Consider the following 19,783-nt stretch of genomic DNA (forward strand, 5'->3'; position numbering starts at 1 on the left):
TTTATACTTTATATTTCCCCTACACATAAAAACAGATATGTCAGCGTCACAGTTAGAAAGAGAAAGGGTTAACAGGCATACTTGGTGTCAGAAACACAAGTTACTGACACCTCTTTCAAAATATCACAGAAAATAAGTAAATTGCTTTGGGAAAAAACAACAACTCTAAAAGTCTTCTTTTAGGACATTTTGGCATTATGTCAATAGTGAAATGTGTCACAAGTTCATGGTGTTCACCAATACTTTTTATTGTCATTATTTCCTTTTTGTAAATTCCTTCAGGTTCCCTTTACCAGTAATAAGGCTCTAAAACAAATAAAACACAAAGTGCTCAGAAAGAAACCAAGCACAACACTGTCTTTGAAATGCACTGAAATTATGGCTTGCATTACAAAGTACTGAGTCTCTTGATCATACATATGACACTTCAAAGGCATCTAACGCACAGAAACACTGACTAAATTATTCAGGTTTTTCCAGTTAGAAGCTAGATTGTTCTTTATTTACATTGCTAAACCGAGTTTCAACAACTGAATGATACATCAAAGCTGCACACTCCCAAGAAAAAATACTCTTAGTGATTGCTTAAAAATGGCTTCGAATACAAAAACTATTGTGGTCCCAGCGTGAAAGATGCAAAATATTGTTATAAAAGTTGAACTTTCCCCCTTATAGATTTCTTAATTTTTCTTCTTTTTTTTGTTACACTTGCAGGTTTCAAATCACCGAATGCTGAGCAAACAACCACCCTGGCCCTACATGAAAAATTTATTGCACCTCTGAAGTAACTTGGTGTGTTACCTTTGCTCGCAACATCTGCAAGTGTTGGTGATGTCCATGAGTCTTATCCATTGATGTGGAAGAATGTTGACCCACTATTCTTTGAAGAAATGCTTTAATTCAAACACATTGTTTTTTTGTTTTTTTTTGCATATCAATCAGATATGTCTCCTTATTTGGGCATTCCAAGGTATTTATTTTATAACCCTAGTATACTTCAGCAATCATGGTTCCACCAGTTACTTCCAGTAATCCAAGTCCTGACAGAGAGGACCAACCCAGATCACCACTCTGTGGGTATGATGTTCTTTTTCTGAAATGTTGTTTCAGTATCGCGACAGATGTGAGAGGACTGATGCCTTTCAGAAAGTTCAACTTTTGTCTCATTCCAAGAAATGTTTCCCAAAACATTTTGCATTTTATATGTTTTCTTCAGGCAGGCCCCAGAAGAAAAAGTAACGCCAGCTTGTAATCTGTAATGTTTTGTTGGTTTCTTTGTCCCCTTTGAGATTCCATGTAAGGGTGGCAAATACAGTTTCATGTGATTCTACGTCCTAGATGTCTGTCATCTTGTGATTTTGCAAAAGAAAGAATCTCAGATTACTTTTCGCATTTTAACTTAAGCGCTAAAACGGACACTAGGATTGTTTGCACTCATCGGCTCAACTAACTCCACACAGGCCTAACCAACAGACTCAATGATCATATGATTGCAGGTTAAGATTTTGTGAGGCGCCTCAAATTGCTTCTTTAGTGAAATTCCCGACATTTTCTGCAGGATCTGAGTGCTTGTGAGGTTTTAAAAGAATTTTTATAAAGAATGTCCTTGCATTTCAAGCAGGCTCCCAGAAGAAAAAAGTAACGCCAGCTTGTAATATGTCAAATTCAGCCTGCACATACAAAGAAATCAAGAATCAACACTGAATAATAGAAGCTTGTGTTTATGTTTCAAAGTGCATTTCAAAATAAAAAGGTGTGCCTGATTTCCCTGAATTCTTCAGTGACAGATATATTTAGGTATTCAAAAAATTAAAGTTATCTCTGTTGGGATATGCCTGAACTTGTCCACAAGTGTATTTAATGTCATGAGAGAAAAGTTGTATTTAGGTGTGCCAGTTCCTCCATTGTGCAACCTGCTGCTATGGTTTACTGAAGAAGCAAAGTCATTGTTCATGTCATTAGCAGTACCTGTTTTTTTTTCACATTTTGAAAAGTTAACAATGCACTTCAAAGCAATATATATATATATATATATATATATATATATATATATAATTTAATGAACATACATTTTGGGAGACCCTGTTTTTTTGCACTAAACTGAGTGACCCACAGCAGCAGGACCCCAACTTGCAGAGCAGATTCCACACTTCTCAGGTTTCCCCTTCCCCTCTATGAGCTCCTCGCTCCCTCTTAGTGTCACTCAGCAGCTGCTTCTGAAGCTTCAAAGCTGCTGCTGTTCCTCAGCTGTCACAGTTTGTGTGGATGAGAGCATGTCTGTTTTTCAGTAATCTCCTTTTTCATACTCTGCCTCTGACTGTTTTCACAATGATAGCTTCCAATTTCAGTGCCAGTCATGTCAAAATATTATGCGGCCGTGCAAAAGTACTCATACCTTTGAGCTGTCCCACATTCTGTTGCATTACAGCCACTATCCCCATTATTTTCAGTGTGATTTTATGAGACAAACACAAGGTAGTGCATAATTGAGAAATTACATTTATATACATAGCTTACATTTCTTTATGAAAAAGCATCTTAAAGGAGAGCCATCTATTAGTATTTCGAACCTCTGAATCGAATACAGACTAGAGTAAGTAAAGTTTCAACCCATTAACTTAAGTCAAATAAGAAAATGTTAACTCTGGAGGAGCGACAGTGGTCCACAGCTCAGGTGCGAGATTCTATCAACAAAGTTTTTCACCTTTTGCCACAAGTCAGTTTAGGGGATCCAGCAAGAAAAACTGCCATGTCATATGCGATCAAAACTGAACTTTCATAGTTTGGCAGAAAACTAACATCACATATCAGCCTGAATACACATCAGCCACATAGTGTAACATGATGGCAGCATGATCATGTTTTCACTTTCTCTAGTGGAAACAAGAAACCAATAATGATGTGAAGACGGATACAGCTAAATACCGCTGAAACAAAGCTGAAAAAACTTGTTAAATGTTGAAAAAATACTTCAGGCAGAGGTTAGAGATGCACTTCTCTGCAAAAGAACATCCCCTAAGATAGAGTTAAACTTATGGAAAACTGATTGACGCACACCTCACAAGACCTAGTGGTGTAATTTACTTGTGAAGCTTGAATTCAGATGTAAAAAATTTATTTTTAAAAGCTTTTAACAGAACACATAATTTACCTTCCACTTCATAATTGCGCCCTACTTTGTCATATTCGATTAGATAAAATCCTAACAAAACACATTGCTGTTTCTGATCATAGCAGGACAAAATGTGAAAAAGAACGAACGTATGAATCATTCTGCAAGCATTGCACTGCTTCACACTTGGAGGTCCCTCGCGACAGTCAGGGTGTAACTTCAAAGCTCAGCATCAGTAACCACACACTCTTGTAATTTATATTTTCATAACCATGGCCGCCTGGCCTCACTGGAGCCTTGTCTGAAAGCTGACTGGACCAAATGCTTTCATACACACAAGTGTGCCTGAAGGAGATTAAGATTTTAAAGAGATTAGAATAATGAACTCATGATTATAATCTGGGGTTAATTCATTTTGCTGCTCTGTGACCCTCCCCCTTCACCAGCCAAAACTCTGTGCTTGTTCCTCTATACAAGCATTGTGTAACTGTTCATTAAATACTCAAAGGGAGGCCCGCCACTCATCGGACCCCCCACAATTATCCCCTAATGCCCCTAGGAGTCTTCAGTTCACCACTGTCCGTTTGGAGAACAGTAACTGTTACTTTATTGTTGCCAAAGGGCTCACTGCGCCACATGTTTGTTCACTCAAGGCAGGTGGTCTTCCCACTGAGGTCAACGTCTGAAACATAAGGCGAGGAGTCTTTATAGGGGTCGTCTTCCCTCCCAAGGTCTCAGCAATGAACAAATAAGAGGTTCATATAATCATTAAAGAATGTTGCATATTTAGAGATTCTTCAATGAATTGTGAAAATATTGGTGTTTAACTGTCTTGCCTTTATCTCAAATAAAAGATAAAGGATTTTCTATTCTATTCAACAATGCTTAAACTCAGTTTATAGATGTTTGCAATGGGTTAAAGGTAGCACCCCTATGCGGGCAATAAAAAATATCAATGTTTTGTGAACAATACAGCAGTATTTGTTGGTACAACATTTAGAAAAATACTCAATAGGGTTTTATTTTGCTCTGATTTGGCTGTGTGGAGTGTATCTCCACCTTGTGGTAAATGTCCAGTAACGCATGTACATGATGAGGGTTTGAGATTTAGACCACCTCATAACTACCCATACAGAGAACTTTGTTAATCTCTGGACCTTCTTTGTATAGAACAAACATTAAAATAATCATTAAAAAACTGTTAACACACAAATTAGTCCCACTTTTAAGCCTTTACTGACAAAAGTCTTGAGTTTTGGAATAATTAAAAGTTATCTTCAACAGTAAATCTCAAGGATTTCTGAACCATTTCCAAACTTTTCTTTAAACTTAAGCTGCTTGTTAATCAATTTTCAATATAGTATTTTACCATCTATGAAGAATATAATAATGTGTTCTGATATTTCAAGCGATAAAACACCCCTGAAGTCAGCAGCATCAGCAGGACTCAGGAGAACTTGACTGCATCCTGAGGAGGTAATTCAGCCATTTTATTCATGTGTGTTAGACCAGAGGCACGTCTAGAGGTTGCAGGACTTCAGCCCTCAAGGCCTGGATTTGAAGACCCCTGATCTAAAGCAGGTAGGGCGGGGTGCTTTATAGACCAGGGTTGGGACATACTTTTTAATCAAACAGACAGCATAGCTCATCAACATAGCTGTTGAACTATAACTCAGTATTTTGGGATATCCTCTAAGACACATGTGTCAGACTCAAGGCCTGCGGGCCACATGTGGCCATGTCATTTTATGTGCCCCCCCAACCCAACCCCAGCATTTTATAGGCTAATGATTGACATAAAATAGGTTCTGAGCATGAATTGACTACAAACTATATCTCCCACAATACATTCCGATTGTTGTGCAAGATGCTGGCAGGGAAAGCGTACATGGAACGACATAACCAAGTGGCGGGCATAGTGTACAGAAACATCTGTGCAGAATATGGACTGGAAGCCCCGAGGTCAAAGTGGGGAACACCCCCAAAAGTGGTGGAGAATGACCGAGCTAAGATCCTGTGGGACTTCCAGATCCAGACAGACAAAATGGTAATGGCGAACCAACCGGACATTGTGGTGGTGGATAAACAACAGAGGAAAGCCGTTGTGGTGGATGTAGCAATACCAAGTGACCACAACATCAGGAAAAAGGAGCACGAGAAACTGGAGAAATACCAGGGCCTCAGAGAGGAACTGGAAAAGACCTGGAAGGTGAAGACCACAGTGGTGCCTGTGGTCATCAGGGCCCTTGGGGCAGTCACCCCCAAACTGGAGCAGTGGCTACAACAGATCCCAGGAACAACATCAGACATCTCAGTCCAGAAAGGTGCAGTTTTAGGCACAGCCAAGATGCTGCGCAGAACCCTCAAGCTCCCAGGCCTCTGGTAGAGGACCCGAGCTCAGAGGATGAAAGAGAGACCACCTGCCGGAGGGTGAGAAGGGGATATATATATATATATATATATATATATATATATATATATATATATATATATATATATATATATATATATATATATATATATATATTATTTATAATAATATAAAATAATAATATATAAATAATAATATATTATTTATATTATTTTTACGTATAAATAGAACAAATGTTGAATTACTAAAAGAGGAGAGTTACTTTGAGTCTATTTACAGAACTTCATTTCCCGTGATGCAGAGTACATCTTTTGACGGAAATGACGTTGAGCGTCTTCCTTCTTTGTCAAGGGCACTGGAAACTGTATGAAACCTAGCTGCTGTAGTCTGCACGTGTAGCCATAAACCAGCTTAATAAAGTATCTATTTTGAACCTGACACTGGTCGAGATGGACGGGTTCGGGTCAGACTTCTCAGCAGGAGGGTCCGGCGGTAAAATTGACACCGGGACCATCATGGAGCAGGTTAAAGTCCAAATAGCGGTGGCTAACGCTCAAGAGCTCCTGCAGGTAAACCAATGGGTCTTTGATGCTAAGCTAACAAGATACAATTAAGCTGTGTGTTAACGTGTGATTGCCACTGCAAATATATTTTGATACAGCCGATAATTTGTCAGCTAGTATAGAAAATAATATTTTGAAATAAACACTGGTTTTAATACAAGTTTGCTTGTGTTGCCCACTCCGAATAAAGTGTTACAATGACCACTGTTTTTTATGCTTCAGAGAATGACTGATAAATGCTTCAAGAAGTGTATAGGAAAGCCTGGAAGCTCATTGGACAATTCTGAACAGGTATGTGTTTAAGAGAGTTGTTTTTTTTTTTTATTACACCCCTCACCGACTCAGAAGTTTGTATGAACTTTTTGTATTTTTTGTTTAGCTTAGATGATGTAGTTATGATTGCGATGTAACCGTGTAGTATCTCTCGTGTGCCTTTGGTTATTTCTATATCTGCTTAATGGCACAAGCTAAGCTGATAGGGAGACCGCAAGAGCATAGAAATGATCTCAAAGCGTCAAATTTGTAGTTGATGTTTAAGGTTCATTCTTTAAACTATGCCTTATGAATATCACATTTTAATAAGTATTTTTGTAATTAAACATTTACAAAGATCTTAAAGAAGTTGCAAATGTAACTATACATTACATAAAATAATGTATTACCTGCTATAATTACTATGTGATCATAAATTACATAGCCACATATTTAATGTTGCTAATTTAATCAAGTCTGCTTCTTGTGTCTTATTTTCAATACACATTGTAACATTAAGTTAATCCATTAAATGATTAATCAATGACTCCTGATGTTTCACTGAAACGTTGAAATTCAGACATGACCGTCGGACAAAATGAATCCAAGAAATAACCTTATCTGAACAGTTTATTTGATACATAATAATGCAATAATTAAAAGTTTAGCTTTTTTTCCCTTTGTCATAACAACTAGTGCTGCACGATATTTCAAATAGCAACCTTCATTGCAACATTTATATTTCAAAGAGCTGCTTCAACATTGATGACAATAAATATTTCTTTGCCCTTTAAAAATGGAACTTAAACATCTCTCTTACAAGATGCTACACCTGTTTTCTTTCTTTTGTTTTCCCCTCTCAGAAATGCATCGCCATGTGCATGGACAGATATATGGACGCCTGGAACACTGTTTCCCGAACATACAACTCCAGGCTGCAGAGAGAACGAGCTCGAATGTGAAAAAACTCCAAAACTCGCTACCTCCTTCACTTTGTCCGGTCGCTGCTGCACTGTGAGGACAAGGCACAGTGCAGCACTGGAGCAGGTGTACAACGTCAGCAGCACAACACCCCCCCCATCTGTCACAATTAGACAGATGAGACCTGTGGACTCTGACCCGTAACAGAATCTTTGTGGACATTTTTGCTTTTACTTTTGAGGAATGTTTGCCAATACAGTTTAATTATTCCTGTTATATGTAATAAATGCAGCAACAGATGGTGCAAAGGCTGATGTTTAACTGGAAAAATAATCAGATTGGACAGAAACACTTTACACCCCCTCCTAGAACTTATGCATTTACACTTTATAAATCACACATGCCACTCAATATCTATGCATCTCTTTAATTGATTTTCCCTCTAGTTATGCATTTTGCCTGCAGCTACTTCCTCCTCAGATGCTCACAAATATGGTTTAGACTAAATTGGCTGACAGTTGATGTGTTAATATTATTGGATAAAGCTTGTTAACTCCTTCAGTCTTTCAGGTGGAGAGGATTTCACCTGAAATCCTGTCTGAGAATCCCACTGGGGCTCTGAGCTAAAACATAAACAAGCAAAACTTATTACCTAGTTACAATAACCATAATGTGGACCTGTTGGCAACATTAACTGTAACTTTAAAGTCTCACAGCTGACATTCACAGCCCTCCAGCCAGCCTATATCAAGCTACAGCTGAAGAACAAAACTGTTTTGTCTGACATGTTTCCTATGTGTTACTCTAGCTGCTGCCCTTCCACAGTGGTGGGATTGTTTCAGCCGGGCTCTGCTTCACACAGTCAGGATACAGCACCGTTGTCAGCTCTGTGTGTGTGTAGTTGCTCAGGCGTACGGGGAAGTACAACCCACCTGCATAGTTTGAGTGAGAGAAGCCTGTAAGCACCGACTGCAGAGGATTTGTGTGCAAAAAGAAATTATTTTAATTGAAAAAAAAAAGAATAAAAAGAATAAATCTGGTTAATCAGGTTTCTTCTTCTCTGTGTGTCATCAAGTATGATTGAAAGAACACTACAGGTTTAAGTATTTAGTCTAAGTATTTTTACACACACTTTCCCAAGAAAACCCATATTTTCTTAAAAATATGACACTGAAATTCTAAAGAAAAATAAATGAACCTTTAAATGAACAGTGTACACAGTTTATCAAAGGCATTGAACACCAGCCGAATGTTTGTGCACCCCAGGCCTCTATAACAACCTCAGATAAATTTGCTAGCTTGGCTGGGATAGATGAGTAAAAAGCCTGTAGCATCTTAATCTCACTGAAAACTGTTAAAAAAAAATCAGTTTTTTTTTTTTTTTAATAAATTACCTCTAAAGATGAGATACGGAGGCAAACATATTTAAGAAATGAGTAAGAACTCCTATAATGTTACTGTACATCCCATTGTTGCACTCCAAGTTTGGAGGCCATATAAAATTGTTTTTGTGCCATACCTGAGACATTAATATTGTGTAGAAAGGTGCAACTTTGCAGGAATTCAGAACATGTCAGGAAGCAGAGATCTCCAGCATCATGCGGCACTGCAATAAGCGGATCCATGATGATCAGTGGTTTTTAATGCTGAGGCTGGTCAGTGTACTCTCAGAAAGCCACACAGTATAAAAATAAAAGAAACAGCACCCCTACCAGTATTCATACCTGTCAGGAAAATAAATAAGTGCAATAAATAATTTTAATCATGCTACTGTTGGTAGTGAGTTACCCACAGCTGATGATTGCTTCATCAGTACATGTTGAATGGTCCAGGTTAGGCAATAGCAGGTTAGCACAGTGTTGCAAACAGCACCCATGACACATAGGTCAGTGTTTTGTTAACTGAGGAAATGTTTATCTGGCCTTTGGCATGACTTTAGTCCTTGTACAGTATGGGAACGTGGAGAAGACGTATCAGTAAAATCCACTGTTCCTGCAAGTTTTTCTCTACAGTTTTTGTTCCTCATCAAAAAGGTAGGTGTGTTGATATCCATTTCCTGACAGAGGTCACCCGAGTATAAACCCCTGGAAAACCAGTTCGTCCACATCCTTGTCCCCAGCTGGTCACACCGGCGATAAACCACGGGCCAGAGTGATGGCGGCACGTCAGTGGCCCACCAGAATCCCCCTGGAAACATCAAGAGTTTGGTTATTCAAACCAAAATACAAATGGCCTCATTTTTTAGGTCTCTGGTCAATAAAAGGGGAACTTTGGGTTATTTATGGCACTTGACTGCAATTTACAGGTAACACAATGGACATTTGGAAAAACTAGAGCAATATTTTTTTTTTATTTTTATTTTGAATTCTTAATTTTTTTTTCAATTGAAAAAATAATAGCGGAGTATATATAGAAGAAGTATGTATTTTTAGTAACCACATTTTTAGCTTTTGTTTTAATTTTAAACTAAATATCCTTTAACATTTGGTTAAACAAGACTTTGAGTCACCCTTTATTTAAAGTTGGCAAAATACAGCAAAAATGCTTTTTTGAGATTAAAGCAAACTTTAAGACCAAATAAATATAAAGCAATCAACTGTTATTTTTTTCTATGTTTTAAAAAAGCAAATACCTGAAACTTCTTTTTTTTTGCCTCAGCTCTATCTACAATAGGTACAAATTATTTTTTCTAAAAATGTAGGCTATTTTTGGTTTCAGTAAAAAAAAAAAAACATTCAGGTTTAGTTCATTTTTGAGCAAGAAAAAAAGTATCGAAAATACAGCCCTGGAAAAAAAAAAAAAAAAAAACGAGACCACTGCACTGAACCCCAATTGAAAACCTCAGTTATTCTACCAAATATTGATTTCTGAACTCTTCCTGAATTAAAACATTAGTATTGTTTCGAAATGATTATGAACTTGTTTTCTTTGCATTATTTGAGGTCTGACAGCACTGTATCTTTTACCTTATTTTGACCATTTCTCATTTTCTGCAAATACATACTAAATATTTGCTTGGAAGTTCGGAGACATGTTGTCAGTAGTTCATAAAATAAAAGAACAATATTCATTTTACTCAAACATTTACTTATACAGAGTAAAATCAGAGAAACCCGGATCATTTTAAGTCTTCTCTTAAATTTTTACAGAGCTGTATAATTAACATAACATAATTAAAGATGAAATTATTTGACCAGGTGCTTTGACTAAGGCAGGAATACGTTGAGTTTTTTTTTTTATTTTTTATGAAAGGACAATTAAACAAGGTAAGGTGTGCCTAAGGTGTTTCAAAAAAGCCAACTTTTACCACATTCTTCTTTCTTCTCTAATGTCTTGTGACTTCATTCTGCCATATTTGGGTTTCCAAAGTCCTAGAAACCTTTACGGTATGAAGGGAGAGCTTCACTTTGCTCTCACTGAACTACTCAACCACTGTTTAAAAAAGGGCCCAACTTTCCAGCATCCCTGAGAGCTTTCTGTTACTGCCCAGGAACTGCCAAGAGTGGACCACCCAGAAGCTTGGCATAAAAACAGGCAGAGATATGTTTCTTTTTAAAATGATATCGCATGGTGTTTCTTACCAGGCAGGTGTCCCGTCCTCCCTCCATGAATCCGGCACACATCATGCTGGGAGTCAGCACGTTGCTATATGACAGCTGACAGTCTTCCTGATCAATGATGTTCACGGCAGCTTTCTGCAGCAAGTTGGTCAGAGAGCCTGGGGGAAACAATTATCCTTACTGGATTAATATTATTAAAAAATGGTGCAAAAATGTCAATGTATCTAATATGATTGCATTTTGTAGAATAATGAATAGAAATTTCATAAAGAAATACATTGTGAAAAGTATTTTATACACAGTCATATTCAATAAATTAGCAGGTGTGTTCTGATGAGGCTCATTTGTCAGATTAAAAGTATCTTTTGAGAATTGACAACCTTTATTAAGGCTGTCTGTATTAAAAATGTTTTTTCTTTTTATTTGTTTTATGTAATATTTTAATTTTAAACGATGTGCTTTTGTTAACTGTGTGGAAAATCATCATAATTAACTAAATTAATGGCTTTCAAACGTTCAACCATGTGTAATTAGTTTAACATAATGCATTATTCAATAATATTTTAATTTACCGAGTCTGAGGAACAATTGTTGTTTTTTCAATGTAAAAAAATTATAGAAGTTTTTCAGCACTCCTAGGGAAAGTGTAAAAAAACCCACTAAGATGAATTACTCTTGTTTCAATTCATGACATTTTAGAAACATTAAACTTTTGATTCAGGTATTTAATAAAAAGGGTGAAATGCCACTAATATTTAATAATAATAATTAGCAAAATATTCAAACCTTTTACCCAATTCATCAAGTGGAATATGAGTGAAACGATTTCCGGTTTTAAGGATTATTGTGACAAAATTTCATATGGTTAGTAGTAATACCTACTTAAGGTGAAATTACCTCTAAAATCATACATAATAACCACAATATTTATCATAATATCTATAATTTGGACATGCGTAACCTTAAATTGTGCTGAGGTGCTTCAAACACCTCGATAGACAACATTGCTAATTATTTCAAACTCTTGAGGGTAGCTTTCGGTGTTAAAGGTGGCATTACCAGGTATAATTTCAATTTTCACATAAGGTCAGTTTGGTTTAGACTGTTTTTCTTTTCGGATAATGGTAAAAATAATAATTTTTATGGATATGCAGGAATTATTTTATATTAAAATTTGTTTGATTTTCAAAAACATGCAAGATAAAAAAAAAAAGTTAATGTTTTGTGCGACTCTCACCTCCTTCCTTCATGGATCCCCAGCCTGTGATGTAGCACTCCGAGTTCTCCAGGAAGAGATGCACCGGCGAGGGAAGACACACCGGCTGGATGGTGTAGGACACCGGGGCCGGGACTGCCAGCTCCACCAGAGCGACATCATGGTCCATGTTGGTGCCATTGAAAGCCGGGTGGACGATCACTCTCTGTATGGGAATAACCAGCGCGCCTAACCCAGACCGCAGCACAGACCCGAGGCTTACGGCCCACTCAGTGGGGCTAGAATCACTATGGATGAAAACCATGAAATAAAACTCGTTAGTTAGTTGAGGCCTTTTATTACGATTAAAACATGTTTATTTTACTGGAGATATTTGTACCTGTTAAAACAGTGTGCAGCAGTCAGTAACCACTTGTTGTGAATGAGCGTGGTGCCGCAGCGATGTTGTTTCTGGTACTGCAGACTGCCGATCCACGGCCACTCTCCCCGCCGAGCAGTGACTCCACCTATGATCCGCTGAACGCCCAGCGCAGGACGAACACCACAGTCTGGAGCAAAGACACAGCTCAAGTACCAAGTTGTCGAAACACAACATTCACTGTGTTTTATGTCCATAAACATTACCACAGTTTTTCTCATCTGCTTCATTGGGGCAGTCGGGGATTCGGTCACACTCCGGGTTGACTTTACTGATGCACAAACTGGAGCCACAATGGAAGTTCTCACTGCAGTTTGTGGCTGGAATACATAACAGTATTACTGTCATGGGATTATTTGTAATAAGAAATGAATTCCCAGTTTTGATGGCCACATTACCAGGTTGATGGACTCCAGCAGGTTCATCCATTGCCACGCCCTGAGGCACTGAGAGGCTCCCAGAGGACTTACTGGTCAATGGGGCTGGTATTGTTGGAACAAGCTTTACGTGGTCATTGACCAAAGCTGGATCAGTGTATTTTAGAATAAAGTTTCTGAGCTTGGTGACGCGGGCGTAAACTCCAGGCCTGTTGACCTGGGCACAACCAACACCCCAGCTCACCACCCCAGCCAGAAAGAACCTCCCGGGGCCGCCCTCGCACACAAGGGGCCCTCCAGAGTCACCCTGCAGGTCAGACACATGGACATGGGTTTAGCAGAAGGAATCCTGCCGGAAGTTTGTCTAGCTGAGCCACAAAATCTTAAATTGAAATTTCTAAATCTTATGACGTTTTCTTTACAGAGGCTAATAGCCATTGTTATTAGCCTCAGTGTTCTTATACAGGACAATTTCCTATAAGAAGTTGTCCTTGTTAAGATAGAAGATAATCACAACAACTCTACCCATAAGATTTGTTTTAGGAATGAATCACCTTTGATCCCAGAGATCTACAATAAATGCTGCAGGACAAAATTGGAAAATTATAAACTCCACCTTATGTGAGCCTCCACTGACCTGACAGGAGTCCACCTTCCCCTGCAGGAATCCAGCACACATCATTTTATGAGTAATAGCACCTCTGTACACAGACGACTGATTGCACGCCTTGGAGTCTATGATCTTAACCAACGCTTTCTGCAGCGTGTTGGGGACATGTGCTGAGCAGCAGAAGAACACAGTGCAAATCAACACATGACTTGGTAAAGTCACAGAGAATTTGAAAATAAGTTTCTATTTTCAATTACGGGTGTGCATGGGAAAAATAAATGCAGCCCAACAAACAATATCTATTGAAGGAACACTGGTGTCACAAGGCAATATTTAGGACAACATGTTGCTATAAACATAAATCTTATATTAATGTTAGTTGTGTTCTGTTTTAAATTACGGATTTGATGGAATAAAGTGTTTGCATGTGTGCAGACTCACTGCTAAACTGCTGCAGAGCGCCCCACCCAGACACAATGCAGCTCTGACCGGGCTCAAAGACGTGGGACGGCGGGGGAATGCAGACAGGCTGGATGTAGGAGTTGAAGGTGAGGGGCGTCTCCAGCTCCAGGACAGTCATATCGTTGTTGCTGGTCATGGGGTCGTATTCAGGATTGACAATTATCGACTTGATGTTAATAGTTTTTGACTCGGCCTCTATGCCGTTGGCCAGCTTGGCTCCAACCAGTGCCGTCCATTCACTGGGATCGTTGGCACTGAAATGAGAAAAGATACAAGCCTTGGAATATGTTCAAGATGGATAAATATAAAATAAATAATCGCACACAAGTAAAATACCCTTCAAAGCAGTGTGCTGCACTGACGATCCAGCGCTCGTTGATGATGGAGGCTCCACATGTGTGCCTCCAGTGGTACCTCAGGCTGACCTGCCAGGGCAGCTCGCCTTGGCGGGCGTCCTCACCACCGACTATCCGACTCCCCATGGCCGGGCGTAAGCCGCAGTCTGTTCAGGATCATCAGGAGGAGATCTGTATTTGTAATGTGTGTTGCATTTTCTGCAAACTGTGCCTGCTTGATATTGGCTGAGAGTAACAAACACTTGTACTCTGAAGCTGCTTACCACAGCGAGCCTCATCAGATGCATCTGCACAGTCGGGGATGAAGTCACACGCTGGGTTTTTTTTGGTAATACATTCGCCGTTTTCACAGGTGTATGCGTTTTCCGGACACCTTGCTGAAAATCCCAGATGCAAGAGAAGGGAATTAGATGAGGGTGGGAGAGTGACTTTGTAAGAGAAACAGGCAACAAAATATTTTAAAAGGAATCCTGAAATCGTAAGAGAAGAAGCAGAAGAAATGCATTCTACAGTTATATGTTGCCTGTTAAAGTATTCATATCTCTTGACCTTTTTCACATTTTATTTTGTTACAACCACAAAATCAAATGTTTTTAATCAGGGTTTAAAGGAGTAAATATTATGAATGGTTTCCCAAAATGTATGCACGTAAGAATCTAAGAAAGTGAGGAGTTCATTTGCATTCAGCCCGCCAGAGTCAATACTTCATAGTACAGTCTTATGCTGCAGTTGCGGCTGCAGGCTTTATGGGACTGGTGTACAACAACTTTCCACATCTAGATATACAAATCTGAGCCCATTCTTTTCCCAGACTGTCAATTTAGTGTTACAGTTGTGCCAGGCTATGAACATTACTCTGATTTAAACTTCTTCACAACCCTAAGTTATCTTCTATTTGCTCTGGTCTTCATTTTCCTCTCCGTTAACTGATGTAACTTTTCTGAGTTTTTTCTGTATCATTTCTCTTCCACTTCATAACTGTACACTACGTCCTTTATCACATGAAATCCTTCCAATATTATGAAGGTTTGTGGTTGTGTCCCATGACAAAATACAACCCCTGGCAAAAAGTATGGAATCACCAGTCTTGGATGAGCAGTCATTCAGACATTTCATGCTGTAAAACAAACTCGGATCAAAAACATGATACAATATTAAGGTCATTCCAAAGTGCAACTTGTTGGCTTTCAGGAACACTCAAAGAAATGAAGAGAAAACATTGTGGAAGTCAATGAATGATACTTTTATTGACCAAACACAGGGAAATAAATATGGAATCACTCAATTCTGAGGAAAAAAGTATGGAATCACTCAAATTGGAGGTAGAAAAAAGGACACACCCAGTCTATTTCCTTTCCCTAAATGGACACCTGCCCCAGATTAGATGTGCCCGTTAGTGTGCAGTTCAAAACACCTGCAGTCATGACACCTTGGAGGGCTGCTGGACGAAGTGGAGTGGCGAGAACCATGACTCCAACAAGAGAAATGTCCCTTGAAACAAAAGAGAGGATTGTGAAACTTCTTGAAGAAGGTAACCCTTCACGCATGGTTGCTAAAGATGTGGGCTGTTCACAGTCAGCTGTATCCAAGATATGGTCCAAACACAAACAGCATGGAATGGTTGTTAAAGCCAAGCGTACTGGTAGACCAAGAAAGACATTAAAGCGTCAAGACAAACAACTAAAGGTCATTTGTCTTGAAAACCAAAAAAGTACAACTAAACAGATGAAGCATAAATGGGAGGAAGCTGGAGTCAATGTATGTGACCGAACCGTAAGAAATCGCCTAAAGGAGGTGGGATTTCAATACAGGAAAGCTAAATGAAAACCAGCATTGACACCTAACCATAAAAGAACAAGATTCCGATGGGCTAAGGAGAGGCAATCATGGACTGTGGATGACTGGATGAAAGTTGTCTTCAGTGATGAGTCAAGAATCTGCAATGGACAAGGTGATGATGCTGGAACTTTTGTTTGGTGCCGTTCCAGTGAGATTTATGAAGAGGCCTGCCTGAAGAAAACAACCAAATTTCCACAGTCCTTGATGATATGGGGCTGCATGTCAGGCAAAGGCACTGGGGAGATGACTGTGGTTAATTCTTCTATCAATGCACAAGTTTACATTGACATTTTGGACAGTTTTCTCATCCCTTCAATTGAACAGATGTTTGGAGATGATGAAATGATTTTCCAAGATGACAATGCATCGTGCCATAGGGCAAAAACAGTGAAGGCATTCCTTGAAGAAAGACACATTCAGTCGATGTCATGGCCTGCAAATAGTCCAGATCTCAACCCAATAGAAAACCTGTGGTGGAGATTGAAAAAAATGTTCCACAAGAAGGCTCCAACCTGCAAAGCTGATCTGGCAACTGCTATCAAAGAGAGTAGGCACCAAATACTGTTTGTCCCTCATCAAGTCCATGCCTCAGAGACTAAAAGCTGTTATAAAAGCCAAAGATGGTGCAACTAAATACTAGTGATGTATTTTGAATGGTCTTTTGTTTATGTGTTTTTCATGATTCCATACTTTTTTCCTCAGAATTGAGTGATTCCATATTTATTTCCCTGTGTTTGGTCAATAAAAGTATCATTCACTCACTTCCACAATGTTTTCTCTTCATTTCTTTGAGTGTTCCTGAAAGCCAACAAGTTGCACTTTGGAATGACCTTAATATTGTGTCATGTTTTTGATCCGAGTTTGTTTTACAGCATGAAATGTCTGAATGACTGCTCATCCAACACTGGTGATTCCATACTTTTTGCCAGGGGTTGTATGAAAAGTTAAATTGGTATGAACGAAGCTTGCACAGGCGCCGCAGACTTAATGTATTTTAAATCCAAGTTTTTGGGTTAAATAGACAATATTCAACATAAATTAAAACAGAATATTCCAAAAATTCTGAGATTTTGAAGCCTAGAAACACAAACAAAAAAAATAGTAATAACTCACCTGTCATCTCATCTCCAATTACATAAAACGACTTCCCACTGGCTCCTGTTGGAAATGAAACATTTAGCTCTGATATCCCCATTTCTCTCACCTGCTCATCATCTTCGTCACGATGATAGTTACCCAATAAGACAACAGCGCTGATCTGTCCAAACCCAGGCACCTCTAGTGGTTTCCCATGCAACACTGAACTGAGCCCTGCTCTCAGGAGGTCTCCAACAAAGTTATCTGAATACTGCTGAATTTTGGATACCCTGAAGAACAACCTTAATGTTGCCATCACATCACCATGTTTGCTACTGTAAAAGAGAGAAAACTAAGCATGCTTCAGTGTGTTATCTTAGACAGTTTCTCTTGGTTAAACTACCCGTTTTAATTACCCAAAAGCAATAATGCTGCAGCCATCATAATGCTTTGATATCGACGAGGCAGTGAAGATATCTTTAACCTGAAATAGCAAAATAAATTACATTCTGCATAAATGTTTCTGTTTTTACCATAGGACATTTCAGCCCTCACTTTGGACTTTAAAGCTGAGGAAAGTATTATAGAGAAACCAGAGTTTCCATCCTCCAGATCAGGACTGTACTTGAGTCCCTTCAGCTCCACGGTTTCCAAGAAATCATGCGGTTCCTCCAGCAGGTATGCTGCCAGCGAAAGAGGGGAAATGTTAGCTTTCAATTAAAACAAAAGAAGCATAGAAAACAGCAGATTATTATCACCATTAAAAGACATTACATAGTAGGATGCACAAAGGTTTTCATCATTATACAGTCAGGTGGAAAAAAAAGGGTACCCCACAACAACCTGCATGTTTTTCTAAAGAAAAGATGGGAAGAACTTTAAAAATGTTCTGTGAAATAAAACCAATTTCTTGTAGTTATAAATTAGGACACGACTACATTTGCAATGAATAGTTCACATGATGAGCTCAGCTGATGTGCCGTTTCACCAGGTGTTTGCTAATTGTAGCTGCCACTAGTCTGAAGGAGCTGAATGGGGAAGAGGGTGGGGAGGGGGGCTCTGTGAGGCAGAAGCTTGGTTTGGAAAAGGTGGCAGTTTGTGAAAACAAGCATTTAGGGACCGCCCAAATGGCTGCCACAGGAGACCCATTGATTTCTCAAACATGCATGAAAGAATCAAAGCAACTTTCCAGGTATGTTTTTGAAGGGGGAATAACATTACAGCATGTTGTAATGCTCAAAAAAGTCAATTTTACATAATACTGGCCCCTTAATGGGAAATCCTATATTTTTTTTTACAACTATGTAACTGGTGTCAAAGGAACACAAAACCCAACCGTGTTTTGTAATTAATATAACTATAAAAACTCTTGTGACTCACCAATAGCAAGGCCTGCAAAGATGCCAACGATAAGGAAAAGGACAATGTAGGCTGCAACAATGCCTTTATGACCGCCGGTGTTGGAGGGCGAGGGTGACCACGACCCTCCACTGCCATCCTTACGGACGTCCATCTTGGACTCCCAGCTCCAGCCTCACATTCAACTGTCTTCACAGTGACGGGTGAATAGAGTGAACCGAGCCTAAGGATAAAACAGAAACATAGTAAAATAAACCAGACTAGAGGAGATTTCCATCAGCAGCCAAGACACAGCTGAGACAGATGAGACAAAACGGAACTTTGTGACCTACATGTTTAATGCTGTTTAGTTGATGTTGCATTTCCCCCTGAACACAGAAGAAGCATCATGCTATGGGGATGCTTTAGATCAATACACAAGACGAAGGTGGACAAAGTTGATGGGAATAAAAGAGGGGATTAAATACAAGGTAATACTGGAAGAAAATTTATAGAAGGCAGCAAAAGAGTCATGACTGGAGTCGAGGCCCACCTTCCAGCAGGATAATGCAGCCAAAACAACAATTAACTGGTTTAGATCAATGTTTCTCAACCCTGGTCTTTGGAAGTTTCCTTCCTGCAACACACCTGACTTAAATAAAGGACTGATTAGCAGGCCTCAGCAGCACTAGAACTCAAAGTACTGTGGGTTCAGTACTGTTGATCTAAACAGTGGTTTAGATCAAAGCATATTCACGAGTTAGAATGGCCTACTCAAAGTCCAGACGTTTATTTAAGAATATGTGAATATTTACATTCTTCATTTAATCAGACCCAGCTTCAAAAATTTTACCAACAATTTGTAAGGTAATGAAGGGAAAACAATTTAATTAAACCCCACCAAGTAGGAAAAGTATTTCAAATAAAAAAACTAGAGCTTTATTTTATTTAATAAAAAGGCTAGATTTTAAATTGCAATATGCGCCTTTCAGATAAACAGAGAATAATCTGAAACTTGAAGCTTAGTTCTTATACATCTTTTTGAAACGGCTGATTGGAAAACAGTGAAACTCTTGAGAACAATCCACTAAGGAGTGCAGGCTGAGGTCTGCGTAAAGAATACCACAGAGGCCATGATGTTCACCAGTAAATGGACCAGATGTTCCAAAACGGTTTTTCTTTTCTGGACGATGTCTTTCTACGCTCATTGACTGAATGGGATCATCTTGAGCAACAGCAAAAGCAACCAGGACTTTCTGCTGCCTGCAGCAGCCGCACTCACCTCTTTCTTCTGTCATTACTCTGCGAGGC

The 19,783-nt window shown here is 38.9% G+C and overlaps 2 protein-coding genes across 2 annotated transcripts; one reads left to right on the plus strand and one right to left on the minus strand.

Annotated features, from left to right (window-relative positions):
• The first annotated feature begins 5,811 nt into the window (after positions 1–5,811).
• On the plus strand, positions 5,812–8,263 carry timm13 (translocase of inner mitochondrial membrane 13 homolog (yeast)). The gene is made up of 3 exons (XM_014998879.2): positions 5,812–6,052; positions 6,269–6,337; positions 7,162–8,263. The coding sequence occupies exons 1-3, from the start codon at positions 5,933–5,935 to the stop codon at positions 7,258–7,260; spliced, it is 288 nt and encodes a 95-aa protein (XP_014854365.1). The 5' UTR covers positions 5,812–5,932; the 3' UTR covers positions 7,261–8,263.
• An 846-nt stretch (positions 8,264–9,109) lies between these two features.
• On the minus strand, positions 9,110–19,100 carry tmprss9 (transmembrane serine protease 9). The gene is made up of 16 exons (XM_014998872.2): positions 18,826–19,100; positions 18,515–18,716; positions 17,690–17,817; positions 17,551–17,618; positions 17,294–17,469; positions 17,171–17,215; positions 14,482–14,595; positions 14,199–14,364; positions 13,842–14,116; positions 13,428–13,570; positions 12,812–13,097; positions 12,620–12,733; positions 12,375–12,543; positions 12,017–12,282; positions 10,801–10,937; positions 9,110–9,406 (listed from the first exon to the last, which is right to left on the minus strand). Exons 2-16 carry the CDS (start codon positions 18,645–18,647, stop codon positions 9,245–9,247), a joined length of 2,382 nt encoding a protein of 793 aa, XP_014854358.2. The 5' UTR covers positions 18,648–18,716; positions 18,826–19,100; the 3' UTR covers positions 9,110–9,244.
• Positions 19,101–19,783: the final 683 nt, after the last annotated feature.

The sequence above is a fragment of the Poecilia mexicana genome, unplaced genomic scaffold, assembly GCF_051168715.1.
Source record: "Poecilia mexicana isolate PSO_F unplaced genomic scaffold, ASM5116871v1 scaffold_4, whole genome shotgun sequence".
Lineage (NCBI taxonomy): Eukaryota > Metazoa > Chordata > Actinopteri > Cyprinodontiformes > Poeciliidae > Poecilia > Poecilia mexicana.